This window comes from Ursus americanus, chromosome 28 (assembly GCF_024610735.1).
Source record: "Ursus americanus isolate L20-20 chromosome 28, mUrsAme1.1.p, whole genome shotgun sequence".
NCBI lineage: Eukaryota > Metazoa > Chordata > Mammalia > Carnivora > Ursidae > Ursus > Ursus americanus.
This window is the reverse complement of record NC_142154.1, coordinates 22,452,417-22,468,178: the sequence shown is the minus strand read 5'-3', so window position 1 is coordinate 22,468,178 and position 15,762 is coordinate 22,452,417. Positions and strand designations below refer to the sequence as shown.

General features: G+C 61.4%; 1 protein-coding gene and 6 non-coding genes across 8 annotated transcripts in view; all 7 read right to left on the bottom strand.

Moving 5' to 3' along the window:
* Positions 1-15,762, bottom strand: part of LOC123790751 (uncharacterized) — a 194,927-nt gene that overhangs the window by 60,833 nt on the left and 118,332 nt on the right. For both annotated transcript variants that reach the window (XM_087856726.1, XM_087856727.1), the window contains 6 exons: positions 15,531-15,666; positions 9,572-9,706; positions 8,308-8,445; positions 6,605-6,740; positions 3,658-3,789; positions 680-816 (listed from right to left, as the gene is read on the bottom strand). In XM_087856726.1, coding sequence (XP_087712852.1) covers positions 685-816; positions 3,658-3,789; positions 6,605-6,740; positions 8,308-8,445; positions 9,572-9,706; positions 15,531-15,666 — 809 coding nt within the window. In that variant the 3' untranslated portion in view covers positions 680-684. The remainder of the gene's footprint in view (positions 1-679; positions 817-3,657; positions 3,790-6,604; positions 6,741-8,307; positions 8,446-9,571; positions 9,707-15,530; positions 15,667-15,762) is intronic.
* On the bottom strand, positions 337-431 carry LOC123790846 (small nucleolar RNA SNORD116). Its single transcript, XR_006779220.1, has one exon. It is a non-coding gene; the product is annotated as a small nucleolar RNA SNORD116 (small nucleolar RNA).
* On the bottom strand, positions 3,314-3,408 carry LOC123790855 (small nucleolar RNA SNORD116). Its single transcript, XR_006779228.1, has one exon. It is a non-coding gene; the product is annotated as a small nucleolar RNA SNORD116 (small nucleolar RNA).
* Positions 6,262-6,356, bottom strand: LOC123790856 (small nucleolar RNA SNORD116). Its single transcript, XR_006779229.1, has one exon. It is a non-coding gene; the product is annotated as a small nucleolar RNA SNORD116 (small nucleolar RNA).
* On the bottom strand, positions 9,228-9,322 carry LOC123790858 (small nucleolar RNA SNORD116). The gene has a single exon (XR_006779231.1). It is a non-coding gene; the product is annotated as a small nucleolar RNA SNORD116 (small nucleolar RNA).
* Positions 12,233-12,327, bottom strand: LOC123790859 (small nucleolar RNA SNORD116). Its single transcript, XR_006779232.1, has one exon. It is a non-coding gene; the product is annotated as a small nucleolar RNA SNORD116 (small nucleolar RNA).
* Positions 15,188-15,282, bottom strand: LOC123790847 (small nucleolar RNA SNORD116). Its single transcript, XR_006779221.1, has one exon. It is a non-coding gene; the product is annotated as a small nucleolar RNA SNORD116 (small nucleolar RNA).

The following is a 15,762-nucleotide window of genomic DNA, read 5'->3' as shown; positions in this document are numbered from 1 at the left end:
GTCCGAGCCAGGGGCTCCCAGGGCCCGTGCCAACGCCGCACAATGGGACTCCTATGACGGGGATGCCAGCTGCTCGACAGGCCACCAAAGCCCGCTAAGTCCAAGAGGACCTCCATGCCGTAAACACCCAGCTAAGATGGGGAAACGCCTCCCAGACCCTGAGACCCCTGCAAGGCTCTCCCAGGCCGAGGCCCTTGGGGGTTGGCGGGGCTTGTGGTGAGGGGGGGGTTGGGGGGTGCAGGTGGGGAGGTGGTGGTGGTGGCGGTTGCGGTGGCTGTGAGAGTGTGGCTGAGGGGAAGCTCTCCCTCACTCCTGCTCTCGGGGAGACAATGTGCTGGACCTCAGTTTCGATGAGAACGACGGTAGGGAGTTCTCACTCATTTTGTTCAGCTTTTCCAAGGAATGCAGAATGAGGGAGTCATCATCGATCCAAGCACATTCTGGGCTGCCTGGCCAATTGAACAAGGCAGGTTGCATGGCTCAGAGGGGTAAGCCGATGGCCTCAGAGCCCTCCAGTGCCTGGACTGACCAGAGCCACGCCGCTGACCAAGAGGAACAGTCAATCCTCTCTTGGAGCCAGACCCAGTGCGTCAGAAGGCACCCGTGCACTGGCATCCTCTCAGGTGGGCGCGGGAAATCCTACAGCCAATGGCTCCACCTGAGACAATGGAAGGCTTACCGTCTCTACGATCCGATGTCTGCAGCCTGCCCACACGGGACCACACTTCTTCTGGGTACTCGGCAAACCTCCACACATCCAAGGACAGGAAGTCCTAGTCCTGCAGGCTGACGGTGAGCCTGGCGTGGCCACCACACCTGAGAATTGGGCACGATACAAACGCACGCGTGAGAAACGGACCGTCGTGCTTAGCTAGCCGGATGGCTCGGAACGGACCCGGGGGTGAGTCTTGCACCTGCCTGTCCTGTCCCTCTGTCCCACAGGGCTGGCTGCTGCTGGGCGTGATGCCACGGGCAGAGAACAGCACAGCTGCGGGTTTTAGTGCCTGAGTGAGCTTAAGTGTTGGGTATGTATCTCTGTGTGTGCGATTGTGTGGGTGTGTGTGTCTGTACGTGCCTGCCCATGTGTGAGCCCGCGGAAGGGGCATCTGTGTTGTTGTGGGAGGGTGTCTTGTGACTACGTGTAGTCCCTGTGTATCGTGTGGTCGTGTGCGTGCAGGGGAGTGGCGCTAGGTCTGGGTGATTCTGATGGGGAGGGTAGGCATGCGGGGGGGGAGGGTTGCTCATGTGTGGAGGCCTCAGCTCCCCATGGAGCCTGCCCGGTACGTGGATCCCTGGCCTCATGTCCTGCCTCACAGCAGCACGAGATCGGTGCCACTGAAACCCTGAGCACCACGTTTGACCCATAGGGACAGCTGAAAATTGCCAGAGACTCCCTGTCTCAAAGTCACCCTGGTGAAGCACAGCACGTCCTCCCTACGTACACCCGCTGACACACCGGAGGATCGACGTCGAGGCCGACTGTCACCCTGCCAGCTGTCCCAGCGCTACTACACTGCAGAGAACCTCAGCCACCATCAGGGAAAACCCAGGGGCCCATGGGAAGGCTGCCACCCTTGGACACCAGGTGGAGGGCCAAAACCGACCCAAGCTGTACTGAGATGAGGGGACCGGGGATTCAAGGCCAGGCTCCGCGTCCCATGCACCCGGACAAAATGCCCTCGCGGGGCAGGAGGCACAGCCCTTGGCAAGACACGGGACGTCACACCACCCGACTGAACCCAGGGCCCATTGCCACCTAGGGCATGGGCGTGTCCCCGCCAGCAGGCTTCGGGGGCCCATACTCTGAGGAAAGGGGCAGTCACTCAGCGGCTTGGTCCACGCCCGCGTCTCTGTGCCTTCATGGCATGTCCCCCCACCACCGAGGTCAAATGGGAATCACACATCGGGGGCAAGGATCTTCAGCCAGGACAGCCACAAGCATGGTGGATGCTGCGGTCTGCTGTCCCAGGGGACACAAGGCAGGACCCCTCTCTCAGCACAGGCACAGCACCATGGCCCTCGCAGAGGTCACCGCCCACTGCCCTGCAGCTGAAAGCTGTGAGGAAAGCAGGATACCTCTCCTGCCCAAAGAGAGGTGGATGTTTGCCCAGCAAACCCTCCTGTCAGGGCACTGTGCCCGGCTAGCATCGGCACACTTGGGGCCTTCCCTACCTTCCCTGTCACGAACACTACCACCGAGAGGTCTCAATCCCGCCCCCCCGGCCAGCAAGATTGGGAGACACTTGGCCCCTAGTCTAACAGACCCACCCGGGAAAACACCTTTCACCCCTGGAGCCCCGGGCCCATGGAGGCAAGGTCCCCACGGCCACACTGGACTAAGCCAGCTAACGCAGGCCCGGCCGGCCAACGGGTCATCGTTAACGCATCCCTCCGGGACGCTGCGACGAAGCCCCCGAAGCGCCCCTCCTCAGGGATGCAGATGCCAGGGGCACACCGGTCGGGGACCACAGCTCCGCAACAAGGCACCCTGAAGCCGACCTGGCTATCTGGCGATTGTCTGCCCCAAACAGGAAAGGGCGGGGTGGGGCTCACATAACCCATGAAGCCATGACGGGCTTTGTCGGAACACACCCAGAACCTAGGGCGGTGCAGCTGCGCGAGATCAACCCGCCTGCGGTCCTTCCTAGTCCCTGCCATTCCTGTCCAGGCCAAGAGGCAGCTCGGTGGCTCCACTCCTGCCCTGGGCCCACAGCACGGGCCCTATGTGGCCACAGTGAGCGACCACTGGGAGACTCTCAGGTCCTGTCAAGGTGGGCGGCCTGGCCTAGTGCCTCTGCCCTCCTGCCAACCCCATGGGGCATTTCATGTGCGTCACTGGGCCCAAGGGCACAGGTACCTATCGTGGCTTGACCAGCCACGGCTGTCCTCTGGACCCAGGGCAGCTGCCACTGTGAGGATCCCAACGCACACAACGCCAGGAGCTCTACCTGAAGCGCCACCCTGACCCACACTGCTCTGTGCCAGGTGCTCCCAGGGCCCATGCCAAAGCCACGCAATGGGTCTCCTACAATGGGGATGCCAGATGCCTGACATGCCACCAATGCCCGGCCAGTCCACAAGGACATCTGAGCTGTGAACACCCAGCTAGGATGGGGAAACACATCCTGGACCCAGAGCCCTCCACAAGGCTCTCCCATGCCAAGGCCTTTGGGGGTTGGTGGGGCTTCTGTTGGTGGTGGGGGTGGGGCTGGGGGTGGGGAGGTGATGGCAGTGGTCGTTGTGGTGGCTGTGGGAGTGTGGCCAAGGGGAAGCTGTCCCTCACTCCTAACTGCCCTGGGGGAGACAACGTGCCGGACCTCAGTTTCGATGAGAACGACGGTAAGGAGTTCTCACTCATTTTGTTCAGCTTTTCCAAGGAATGCAGAATGAGGGAGTCATCATCGATCCGAGCACATTTTGGGCCACCTGGCCAATTGAACGAGGCAGGCTGCATGGCTCAGAGGGGTAAGCCGATGGCCTCAGAGCCCTCCAGCAGCCTGGACCGACCAGAGTCAAGCCACTGAGCAAGAGGAACGGTCAATCCTCTCTTGGAGCCAGACCCAGCGCGTCAGAAGGCACCCGCGCACTGGCGGCCTCTCAGGTGGGTGCAGGAAATCCTACAACCAATGGTTCCACGTGAGACAATGGAAGGCTTACCGTCTTCGTGATCCGACGTCCACAGCGTGACCACCCGGGACCACACTTCTCTGGGACCCGGCCAACCTCCACACATCCAAGGACAGGAAGGCCTAGTCTTGAAGGCCGACGGCGAGCCTGGCGTGGCCACCACTACTGAGAAGTGTGGACAATACAAACGTACACGTGAGAAACGGACCTTGGTGCTCAGCTTGCCGGACGGCTCAGAACAGATCCGGGGGTGAGTCTTGCACCTGCCTGTCCTGTCCCTCTTCTGTGCCTTATGGCTGGCTGCAGCCCGGGGGTGATGCCACGGGCACAGAACAGCACGGCCGCAGGTTTGAGTGCCTGAGAGAGTTTGAGTGTGTGTGTGTATCTCTGTGTGTGCGAGTGTGTGTGTGTATGTGTCTATACACACCCACCTGTGCGTAACCACACAGACGGGGTGTCTGAGTTGTGTGGGGGGTGTCTTGTGACTGCGTGTAGTCCATGTGTGCCATGTGGTCGAGTGCGTGCAGGGCGGTGGGGCCGGGTCTGGGTGATTCTGATGGGGGGGTAGGCTCACGGGGGAGGGGTGCTCATGCGTGGAAGCCTCAGCTCCCTACAGAGCCTGCCTGGTACATGGATCCCTGGCCTCACGTCCTGCCTCGCAGCAGCATGAGATGGGTGCCACTGAAACCACGAGCGCCACATTTGACCCCTAGGTGTGGATGAAAATGGCCAGAGACTCCACGTCTCAAAGTTACCCTGGCAAAGCATAACATGCCCTCTCTACGTACACCCAGTGACGCACTGGAGGAGTGGCATCAACGCGGACTGTCACCCTGCTAGCTGTCCCAGTGCTATTACACTGCACAGAACCTCAGCCACCACCGGGAAAACCCAGGAGCCTATGGGAAGGCTACCACCCCTGGATACCAGGTGCAGGGCCGAAACCGACCCAAGCCGTAGCGAGGTGAGGGGCCCGCGGACTCAAGGCCAGGGACTGCATCCCACATACCCTGTCAAAAGGCCTTCACGGGGAAGGTGGCACAGCCCTTTGCAAGCAGTGCCCTAGCCCCGCCGGGAGTCGGTGCACCACCTAACTGAACCCGGGGCACATTGCCACAAAGGGCAAGGCATACCCACGGCCAGCGGGCTTCGGGGGCCCGGCCTCCAAGGAATCATGCAGTCACTCAGCAGCCCGGTTCACGCCCGTGTCCTCAGGCCTGCACGGCAGGTCCCCCTGCCACCAAGTTCAAATGGGAATCACACGTCTGGGCCGGGGATCCTCAGCCAGGACATCCACAAGTGCAGTGGATGCTGCGGTCAGCAGTCCCGAAGGACGCAAGGCAGGGCCACTCTCTCTGCAGAGGCACAGCACCATGGCCCTCGCGGAGGTCTACACCCGCTGCCCCGCAGCTGAGAGGCGCGAGGAAAGCAGGACACTTCTCCTTCCCAAAGAGAGGTGGACATTTGCTCAGCTCCCCCTCCTGACAGGGCACTGTGCATGGCTGGCATTGGCACACTCAGAAACTTCCCTGCCCTGACTAGCATGCAGACTACCACCAAGGGGGTTTGATCCCGCCCAGCAGGATTGGGAGACACCTGGCCCCCATTCAAACAGACCCTCCCGGGAAAACACATTTCACCTCGGGAGCCCTGGGCCCGAGGAGGCAAGGTCACCACGGCCACACTGTGCTAAAGCAACTGAGGCAGGCCCGGCCGGCCCGTGGGTCATCGCTAATGCATCACTCCGGGGCCCTGCAACAATGCCCCCAAAGAGCCCTTCCTCAGGGACGAATATGCTAGGGGCACACCAGTCAGGGACTATGGACCGGAGAGAGGCACCCTGAAGCTGTCCCGGCTGTCCAGCAATTGGCTTCAATGACCTGCAAAGGGGGTGGTGGGGCTGCCACAACACACGGACCCATGAGGCTCTGTGTCAGAACACACCCAGAGCCTAGGGCCACGAGGTACACAGGATCAACCCACCTGCGGTCCTTCCCGGCCCCTGACGTTTCTGTCCAGGCCAAGAGGCAGCTCGGTGGCTCCACTCCCACCCTAGGCCCACAGCACAGGCCCTGCGTGGCCACAGTGAGCGTCCACTGGGAGACTTTCAGAACCTGTCAAGGGTCGAGGCGTGGCCTAGTGCCTCTGCCCTCCTACCACACCATGGGGCATTCCACGCATGTCACTTGGCCCAAGGGCACGGGCACCTATCATGACTTGCACGGCCCGGGGCTCTCCTACGGAACCACGGCAGCTGCAGGCACGAGGCTCCCAACGCACACAACGCCAGGAGCTCTGCCTGAAATGCCATCCTGACCCACGCTGGTCCGTGTCAGGCACAGCCAGGGCCCATGCCAATGCCACACAATGGGACTCCTACGACGGGGATGCCAGCTGCCCAACACACCACCAAAGCTCGCTCAGGCCAAGAGGACCTCCATGGCGTGAACACCCAGCTAAGATGGGGAAACGCATCCTGGACCTTGAGCCCTCCATAAGGCTCTCCCATGCCGAGGCCCTTGGGGTTGGTGGGGCTTCTGGGGGTGGTGGCGGTGGTGGTTGTGGTGGCTGCTGGAGTGTGCCCGAGGGAAAGCTGTCCCTCACTCCTACCTGCCCTGGGGGAGACAACGTGCCGGACCTCAGTTTCGATGAGAACGACGGTAAGGAGTTCTCACTCATTTTGTTCAGCTTTTCCAAGGAATGCAGAATGAGGGAGTCATCATCGATCCGAGCACATTTTGGGCCGCCTGGCCAATTGAACGAGGCAGGCTGCGAGGCTCAGAGGGGTAAGCCGATGGCCTCAGAGCCCTCCAGCGCCTGGACCGACCAGAGTCAAGCCACTGAGCAAGAGGAACGGTCAATCGTCTCTTGGAGCCAGACCCCATGTGTCAGAAGGCACCCACGCACTGGCAGCCTCTCAGGTGGGTGTGGGAAATCCTACAGCCAATGGGTGCGCCTGAGACAATGGAAGGCTTACCGTCTTCACAATCCGATGTCCGCAGCGTGCCCACAGGGGACCACACTTCCTCTGGGGACCCGGCCAACCTCCATGCATCCAAGGACAGGAAGGCCTAGTCCGCAGTCCAATGGTGACCCTGGCATGGCCACCGCACCTGAGAAGTGTGGACAATAGCAACACACGCGTAAGAAAAGGACCCCGGTGCTCAGCTCGCCGGAGGACTCGTAACAGATCTGGGGATGAGCGTTGCACCTCCTGTCCTGTCCCTCTGTCCCACAGGGATGGCTGCAGCAAAGCATGATACCACGGGCACAGAACAGCACGGCCGCGGGTTTGAGTGTTTGCGTGAGTTTGAGTGTTTGCGTGAGTTTGAGTTTAGGTGTGTATCTCTGTGTCTGCGGGTGTGTGGGTGTGTGTTTCTGTACGCGCATGGCCATGTGTGGGCATGCGTAAGGCGTGACTGTGTTGTTGGGGAGGGGGTGTCTTTTGACTGCGTAGAGTCCCTGTGTGCCGTGTGGTCGAGTGCCTATGGGGGGGTAGGGTTGGGTCTGTGTGATTCTGATGGTTGGATAGGCACTCGGGGTTTGTCCTCACGTGTGGAGGACTCAGCTCCCGATAGACTCTGCCCAGTACGTGGATCCCTGGCCTCACCTCCTGCCTCGCAGCAGCTCGAGATCGGTGCCATTGAAATCCCAAGCGCCACGTTTGTCCCCTAGAGTGGCTAAAAATAGCCAGAGACTCCCTCTCTCAAAGTCACCCTGATGAAACACAAGAGACCCTCTCTACGAACACGTGCTGACGCATCAGAGGAGCGACGTCGACGTGGACTGTCACCCCGCTAGCTGTCCCAGTGCTACTACACTGCACAGAACCTCAGCCACTACCGAGAAAACCTAGGGGCCCTTGGGAGGCTGCCACCCCTGGAAACCAGGCACAGGGCCGAAACCCACCCAAGCCGTTGCAAGGTGAAGGGCTCCCGGACTCGAGGCCAGGCGCTGCATGGCACGCACCCGGTCAAAACGCCCTCGGGGGGCAGGTGGCAGAGCTCTTGGCAAGCCCAGGGCCGGCGTACCACCCGACTGAACCCAGGGCCCATTGCCACCCAGGAGAAGGCGTGTCCACGGCCAGTGGACTTCGGGGGCCCGGCCTCCGAGGAAACGTGCAGTCACTCAGAGACCCGGTTCACGCCCACATCCTCGTGCCTACATGGCACGTCCCCCCGCTACCGGGACTCACAGGTCCAGGCCTGGGATCTTCAGCCAGGACAGCCACAAGCGCAGTTGATGCTGCGGTCAGCATTCCCAGGGGACGCAATGCAGGGCCCCTCTCGGCACATGCAAAGCACCATGGCCCTCGCGGAGGACTACGCCCACTGCCCCACAGCTGAGAGGCATCAGGAAAGCAGGACACCTCTCCTGCCCAAGGAGAAGTGGACATTTGCCCAGCTTCCCCTCCTGATAGGACACTGAGCCCGGCTGGCATCAGCACACTCGGGGCCTTTCCTAACCTCCCTGGCACGCAGGCTACAACCGAGAGGTCTCAATCCCGCCACCACACCCAGCAGGATTGGGAGACACCTGGACCCAGTAAAACAGACCAGCCCTGGAAAACATCTTTCACCTCGGGAGCGCTGGCCCAAGGAGGCAAGGTCCCCACGGCCACGCTGGACTAAGCCAGCTAACGCAGGCCCGGCCGGCCCATGGGTCATCGCTAATGCATACCTCTGGAGGCCTGCGACGATGCCCCGTAGCGCCCATCCACGGGGACGGAGACGGCAGGCGCACATCCGTCGGGGACCGCGTTGCCGGACCAAGGCACCCCGAAGCCAACCCGGCTGACCAGCGTTCGGCTGCCCCGACCTGGAAAGGGCGGGGTGGGGCTTCCACAACCCATGGAGCCATGACGGGCCGTGTAGGAACACATCTGGAGCCTAGGGCCGCACAGGTGCGCAGGATCAACCCGCTTGTGGTCCTTCCCAGTCTCTGTCAATCCTGGCCATGCCACAAGGCAGCTTGGTGGCTCCACTCCCGCCCTGGGCCCACAGCACAGGCCCTGCGTGGCCACAGTGAGCAGCCACTGAGAGACTTTCAGGCCCTGTCAAGGTGGGCGGCCTGACCTAGCACCACTGCCTTTCTGCCAACCCCATGGGGCATTCCACGCACGTAACCAGGCCCAAGGGCACTGGCATCTATTGTGCCTTGCCTGGCCTGGGGCTCTCCTCCAGACCCACGGCACCTGCCGCCGCGAGACTCCCACCGCACACAACGGTAGGAGCTCTGCCTATAGCACCACCATGGCCCATGCTGGTCCGGGCCAGGTGCTCTCAGGGCCTTTCCCAATGCCGCGCAATGTGACTCATACAACAGGGATGCCAGGTGCCTGAAAGGCCACAAAGCCCAGCCAGGCCACGAGGACCTCTGGGCCGTTAACACCCAGCTAAGATGGGGAAACGCCTCCCAGACCCTGAGCCTTCTGCAAGGTTCTTCCAGTCCGAGGTCTTTGGGGTTCGGGGGAGAGCTTGTGGTGGTGGTGGTGATGGTGATGGATGGGGGGGTGGCGGTGGTGGTTGCAGTGGCTGCGGGAATGTGGCCAAGGGGAAGCTGTCCCTCACTCCTACCTGCCTTGGGGGAGACAACGTGCCGGACCTCAGTTTCGATGAGAACGACGGTAAGGAGTTCTCACTCATTTTGTTCAGCTTTTCCAAGGAATGCAGAATGAGGGAGTCATCATCGATCCGAGCACATTCTGGGCCACCTGGCCAATTGAACGAGGCAGGCTGCGCAGCTCAGAGGGGTAAGCCTATGGCCTCAGAGCCCTCCAGCAGCCTGGACCGACCAGAGCCACGCCGCTGAGCAAGAGGAACAGTCAATCCTCTCTTGGAGCCACACCCCACGCACCAGTAGTCACCGTCGGACTGGCAGCCTCTCAGGCAGGCACAGGAAATCCTACAGCCAATGGGTGCGCCTGAGACAATGGAAGGCTTACCGTCTTCGTGATCCGACGTCCGCAGCATGCCCACCAGGGACCACACTTCTTCCGGGAACCTGGACAACGGCCGTGCATCCAAGGATGGAAAGCCTAGTCCTGCGGGCCGATGACGACCAGTCGTGGCCACCACACCTGAGAAGTTTGACAATAGGCACGCACGCATGAGAAACAGACCGTGGTGCTCAGCTCGCGGGACAGCTCGGAACGGATCCGGGGGTGAGCCTTGCACCTGCCTCTCCTGTCCCTCTGTCCTGCAGGGCTGGCTGCAGCCGGGGGTGATGCCACAGGCAGAGAACAGCACGGCCGCGGGTTTGAGTGCCTGAGTGAGACTGAGTGTGGGTGCGTATCTGTGCATGTGTGTGTGTGTGTGTGTGTGTATGTCTGTGAGTGTGTGTGTCTGTATGCGCATGCCTGTGTGTGAGACCGCGGAAGGGGAGTCTGTGTCGTTGTAGGGGAGCTGTCTTGTGACTGCATGTAGTCCCTGTGTGCCGTGTGGTCGAGTGCATGCGGCGGGGGGGCGGGTCTGGGTGATTCTGATAGGGGGGTAGGCATATAGGGGTTTGTGCTCACGTGTGGAGGCCTCAGCTCCCAACAGAGCCTGCCTGGTACGTGGATCCCTGGCCTCACATCCTGCCTCACAGCAGCATGAGATCAGTGCCACAGAAACCCTGAGCGCCACGTTTGACCCCAAGGGGAGGTTGAAAATGGCCAGAGACTCCCCGTCTCAAGGTCACCCTGGCAAAGCACAGCACGCCCTCTCTAAGTACACCTGCTGATGCACCGGAGGAGCGACGTCGACACAGACTGTCACCCTGGTAGCTATCCCAGCACTATTACACTGCACAGAACCTCAGCCACCACCCAGAAAACCCAGGGGCCCATGGGAAGGCTGCCACCCTTGGGACACTGGGTGCTGGGCGGAAAGTGACCCAAGCCGTACCAAGGGGAGGGGCCCGCGGACTCCAGGCCAGGTGCCGCATCCCACACACCCGGGAAAAATGCCCTCACAGCACAGTTGGCACAGCTTTTGGCAAGGGGTGCCCTCACCCTGCCATGGGCCAGCACATCACCTGACTGAACCCAGCGCCCTTTGCCACCCAAGGCAAGGTGTGCCCATGGCCAGAGGGCTTCGGGGGCCCGGCCTCCGAGGAAACGTGTAGTCACTCAGCTGCCAGGTCTGCATCTGCCTCCCCGTGCCTAAACGGCACATCCCCCTACCACCAAGGTCAAACGGGACTTGCACGTCTGGAACAGGGATCTTCAGCCAGGACAGCCATAGGCACAGTGGATGCTGTGGTCAGCCGTCCCGGGGGACGCATGGCAGGGCCCCTCTCTCAGCACAGGCACAACACCATGGCCCTCGCGGAGGTCCGCGCCCATACACTGCACCTGAGAGGCGCGAAGAAAGCAGGACACCTCTCTTGCCCAAGGAGACGTGGACGTTTGCCCAGCTTTCCTTCCTGAAAGGGCACTACGCCCGGCTGGCATCAGCACACTAAGGGCCTTCCATGCCCTCCCTGGCGCACAGACTACCACTGAGAGGTCTCCATCCCACCTCCCCACCCACCCAGCAGGATTGGGAGACACCTGGCCACCAGTCAAACAGACCCGCCCGGGAAAACACCTTTCACCTCAGGAGCACCAGGCCTGAGGACGCATGGTACCCATGGCCACGCTGGGCTAAGGTAGCTGACGCAGACCTGGCGGGCCCATGGGTTACCGCAAACCATCCCTCCGGGGCCTTTCAACGATGCCCCTGAAGAACCCATCCTCGGGGATGCAGACGTCAGGGGCACAATGGTCGGGGACCGCGGCGCTGGAGAGAGGCACCACGAAGCCATTCGCCTGTCCATCGGTTGGCCGCCCCTACCTGGAAAGGGTGGCCTGGGCTCCCACAACCCAAGGAGCTGTGACAGTCTGTGTCGGAACACGCCAAGAGCCCAGGGCTGTGCAGGTGCGTGGGATCAACCCACCTGTGGTCCTTCCTGGTCCCTGCAGTTCCTGTCCAGGCCAAGAGGCAGCTCGGTGGCTCCACTCCCTCCCTGGGTCCACAGCACAGGCCCTGCGTGGCCACACTGAGAGGAAACTGGGAGACTCAGGACCTGTAAAGGGCAGCGGCCTGGCCTAGTGCCGCTGCCCTCCTGCCAACCCCATGGGGCATTACACGCATGTCACCGGGCCAAAGGGCACGGGCACCTATTGTGGCTTGACCGGCCCGGGGTTCTCCTCCGGACCCACAGCAGCTGCCGCTGTGGGGCTCCCAATGCACACAACGCCAGGAGGACTGCCTGAAGTGCCATGCTGGCCCATGTTGGTCCGTGCCATGTGCTCCCATGACCCGGGCCAACAGCGCGCAATGGGACTCCTACGACATGGATGCCAGCTGCCCAACATGCAACCAACGCATGGCCAGTCAACGAGGACCTCCATGCCATGAACACCCAGCTAAGATGGGGAAACGCCGCCTGGACCCTGAGCCCTACGTAAGGCTCCCCATGCCAGGGCCTTGGGGGTTGGCAGGCTTGTGGGGGTGGGGGTGTGAATGGGGGTGGGGTGGAGGTGGTGTGCTGGTAGTGGTGGTGGTTGCGGTGGCTGCGGGAGTATGGCTGAGGGGAAGCTGTCCCTCGCTCCTACCTGCCTTGGGGGAGACAATGTGCCGGACCTCAGTTTCGATGAGAACGACGGTAGGGAGTTCTCACTCATTTTGTTCAGCTTTTCCAAGGAATGCAGAATGAGGAAGTCATCATCGATCCGAGCACATTCTGAACTGCCTGGCAAATTTAACCAAGCAGGCTTCATGGCTCAGAGAGGTAACCTGATGGCCTCAGAGCCCTCCAGTAGCCTGGACCTACCACAGCCACGCCACTGAGCAAGAGGAACGGTCAATCCTCTCTTGCAGCCAGACCCCACACACCAGTAGGCACCAGCAGACTGGCAGCCTCTCAGGTGGGTGCAAGAAATCCTACAGCCAATGGCTCTGCCTGAGACAATGGAAGGCTTACTGTCTTCGAGGTCCGACATCCACAGCGAGCCCACCCGAGACCACACTTCTTCCGGGGACTGGAACCTCCACTCATCCGAGGACAGGAAAGTCTAGTCCTGCGGGCCGACGGCGAGTCTGGTGTGGCCACAGCACCTAAGAAGTGTGAACAATACGCACGCACGTGTGAGAAACGGACCGTGGTGCTCAGCTCGCCAGATGGCTCGGAACGGATCCGGGGGTGAGCCTTGCATTTGCCTGTCCTGTCCCTCTGTCCCACAGGGCTGGGTGCAGCCGGGCATGATGCCACGGGCACAGAACAGAACGGCCTCGGGTTTGAGTACCTGCGTGAATTTGAGTGTGGGTGTGTATCTGTGTGTGTGTGTGAGTGTATGTTTGTGTGTCTGTACGTGCCCGCCCGTGTGTGAGCACACGGAAGGGGTGTCTGTGTTGTTGTGGTGGCAGTGTCTTGTGACTGCGTGTAGTCCCTGTGTGCCGTGTGGTCAAGTATGTGCGGAGGGGTGGGGCTGGGTTTGGGTAATTCTGATGGGGGTGGCACGCCGGGGGGGGGGGTGATCACGTGTGGAGGCCTCAGCTACCGACAGAGCCTGCCCGGTTCATGGATCCCTGGGTTCAATCCTGCCTCGCAGAGGCACGAGATCAGTGCCACTGGAACTCTGAGTGCCACAATTGACCCCGAGGGACGGCTGAAAATGGCCAGAGACTCCCTGTCTCAAAGTGACCATGTCGAAGCACAGCACACCCTCTCTACGTAGACCCACTGATGCACCGGAGTAAAGAGACGTCGATGTGGACTGTCACCCCGCTAGCTGTCCCAGTGCTATTACACTGCACAGAAACTCAGCCAGCCCAAGGGCCCATGGGAAGACTGCCACCCCAGACACCAGGTACAGGGATGAACCCAACCCAAGCTGTAGCGAGGTGAGGGGCCCACAGATTCAAGGCCAGGCCCCATGTCCTGCGCACCTGCCAAAAGGCCCTTGTGGGGCAGGCGGCACAACTCATGGCATGCCGCAGGCCGGCACACCACCGGACTGAACACAGGGCCCATTACCATCCAGGGCACAAGAGTGTCCATGGCCAGCAGGCTTTGGGAGCCCCGTCTCCGAGGAAACGTGCAATCACTCAATGGCTCGGTCCATGCCCACATCCCCGTGCCTGCACGGCACGTACCCCCACCACCGAGGTCAAACGGGACTCGTACGTCTGAGCAGAGACCTTCAGACAAGACAGCCACAAGCGCAGTGGAAGGTGCGGTCAGCCATCCCAGGGAACGCAAGGCAGGGCCACTGTCTCGGCACAGGCACAGCACCATGGCCTTCATGGAGGTCCACACCCGCTGCCCCACAGCCCAGAGGGGCGAGGAAAGCAGGACACCTCTCCTGCCCAAGGAGAGGTGGATGTTTGCCCAGCTTCCCCTCCTAACAGGGCACTGTGCCCAGCTGGCATTGGCACACTCGGGGCTTTCCCTGCCCTCCCTGGCATGGAGACTAACACCGAGACGTCTCCATCCCACCAGCCCCCGCCCCTGCCCAGAGGATTGGGAGATACCTGGCCCCCAGTCAAACAGACGCGCCTGGGAAAACACCTTTCACCTCGGGAGCCCCATTCCTGAGGAGTCAAGGTCCCCACTGCCACGCTGGACTAAGGTAGCTGACACAGGCCTGGCTGGCCGTAGGTCATCACTAACACATCCCTCCACAGACCTGGACGATGCCCCTGGAGCGTCCCTCCTCAGGGACGCAGATGTCAGGGGCACACCGGTCAGGGACCGCAGAGCCAGAGAGAGGCACCCCAAAGCCTATCGGCTGTCCAGCGGTTGGCTGCCCTGACGTGAAAAGGGCAGGGTGAGGCTCACACAACCCAAGGAGCCGTGATGGGCTGTGTCAGAACACAACCAGAGCCTAGTGCCACGAATATGTGCGGGACCAAACCACCTGCGGTCCTTCTCGGTCCCTGACTTTTCTATCTAGGCCAAGAGGGAGCTCAGTGGCTCCACTCGCGCCTGGGCCCACAGTACAGGACCTGCGTGGCCACAGTGAGTGGCCACTGGGAGACATTCAGGCCCTGTCAAGGGTAGCGGCCTGACCTAGTGCCTCTGCCCTCCTGCCAACACCATGGGGCATACCACGCACGTCACTGAACCAAAGGGCACGGGCACCTATCGTGGCTTGCCCGACTCGGGCTCTGCTCTGCACCCACAGCAGCTGCCGCCACAGGACTCCCATTGCACATAAGGCCAGGAGCTCTGCTTGAAGCGCCACCCTGACCCACGCTGGTCCACGGAGATACCCCAGGACCCATGCCAATGCCACACAATGGGAATCCTAAAAAGGGGATGCCAGCTACCGGACACGGCACCAAAGCCTGGTCAGGCCATGAAGATCTCAGCACCGTGAACACCCAGCTAAGATGGGGAAATGCATCCCGGACCCTGAGCCCTCCGTAAGGCTCTCCCATGCCGAGGCCTTTGGAGGTTGGCAGGGCTTGTGCTGATGGTGGGGGGAGGGATGGGTGGGAGGTGGTGGTGGTGGTGGTTGCGTTGGCTGAGAGTGTGTGGCCGAGGGGAAGCTGTCCCTCGCTCCTATCTGCCCTGGGGGAGACAACGTGCCGGACCTCAGTTTCGATGAGAACGACGGTAGGGAGTTCTCACTCATTTTGTTCAGCTTTTCCAAGGAATGCAGAATGAGGGAGTCATCATCGATCCGAGCACATTCTGGGCCGCCTGGCAAACTGAACGATGCAGGCTGCGTGGCTCAGAGGGTAAGTCGATGGCCTCAGTGCCCTCCAGCAGCCCAGACCGACCAGAGTCACACCACAGAGCAAGAGGAACAGCCAATCCTCTCTTGGATCCAAACCCTCTGCGCCAGTAGGCACCGGCGGACTGGTAGACTCTCAGGCAGGCACAGGAAATCCTACAGCCAATGGGTTCGCCTGACACAATGGATGGCTTACCGTCTTCGCGACAGACGTCCCCAGCGTGCGGACCAGGGACCACACTTCTTCCGCGGACCTGGACAACCTCCGTGCATCCAAGGACAGGAAGGCCTAGTCCTGCAGTCCGACGGCGAGCCTGGCGTGGCCACCGCACCTGAGAAGTGTGGACAATACAATCGCATGCATGAGAAACGGACCATGATGCTCAGCTCCCCGGATGGATTGGAATGGATCCAGGGGTGAGCCTTGC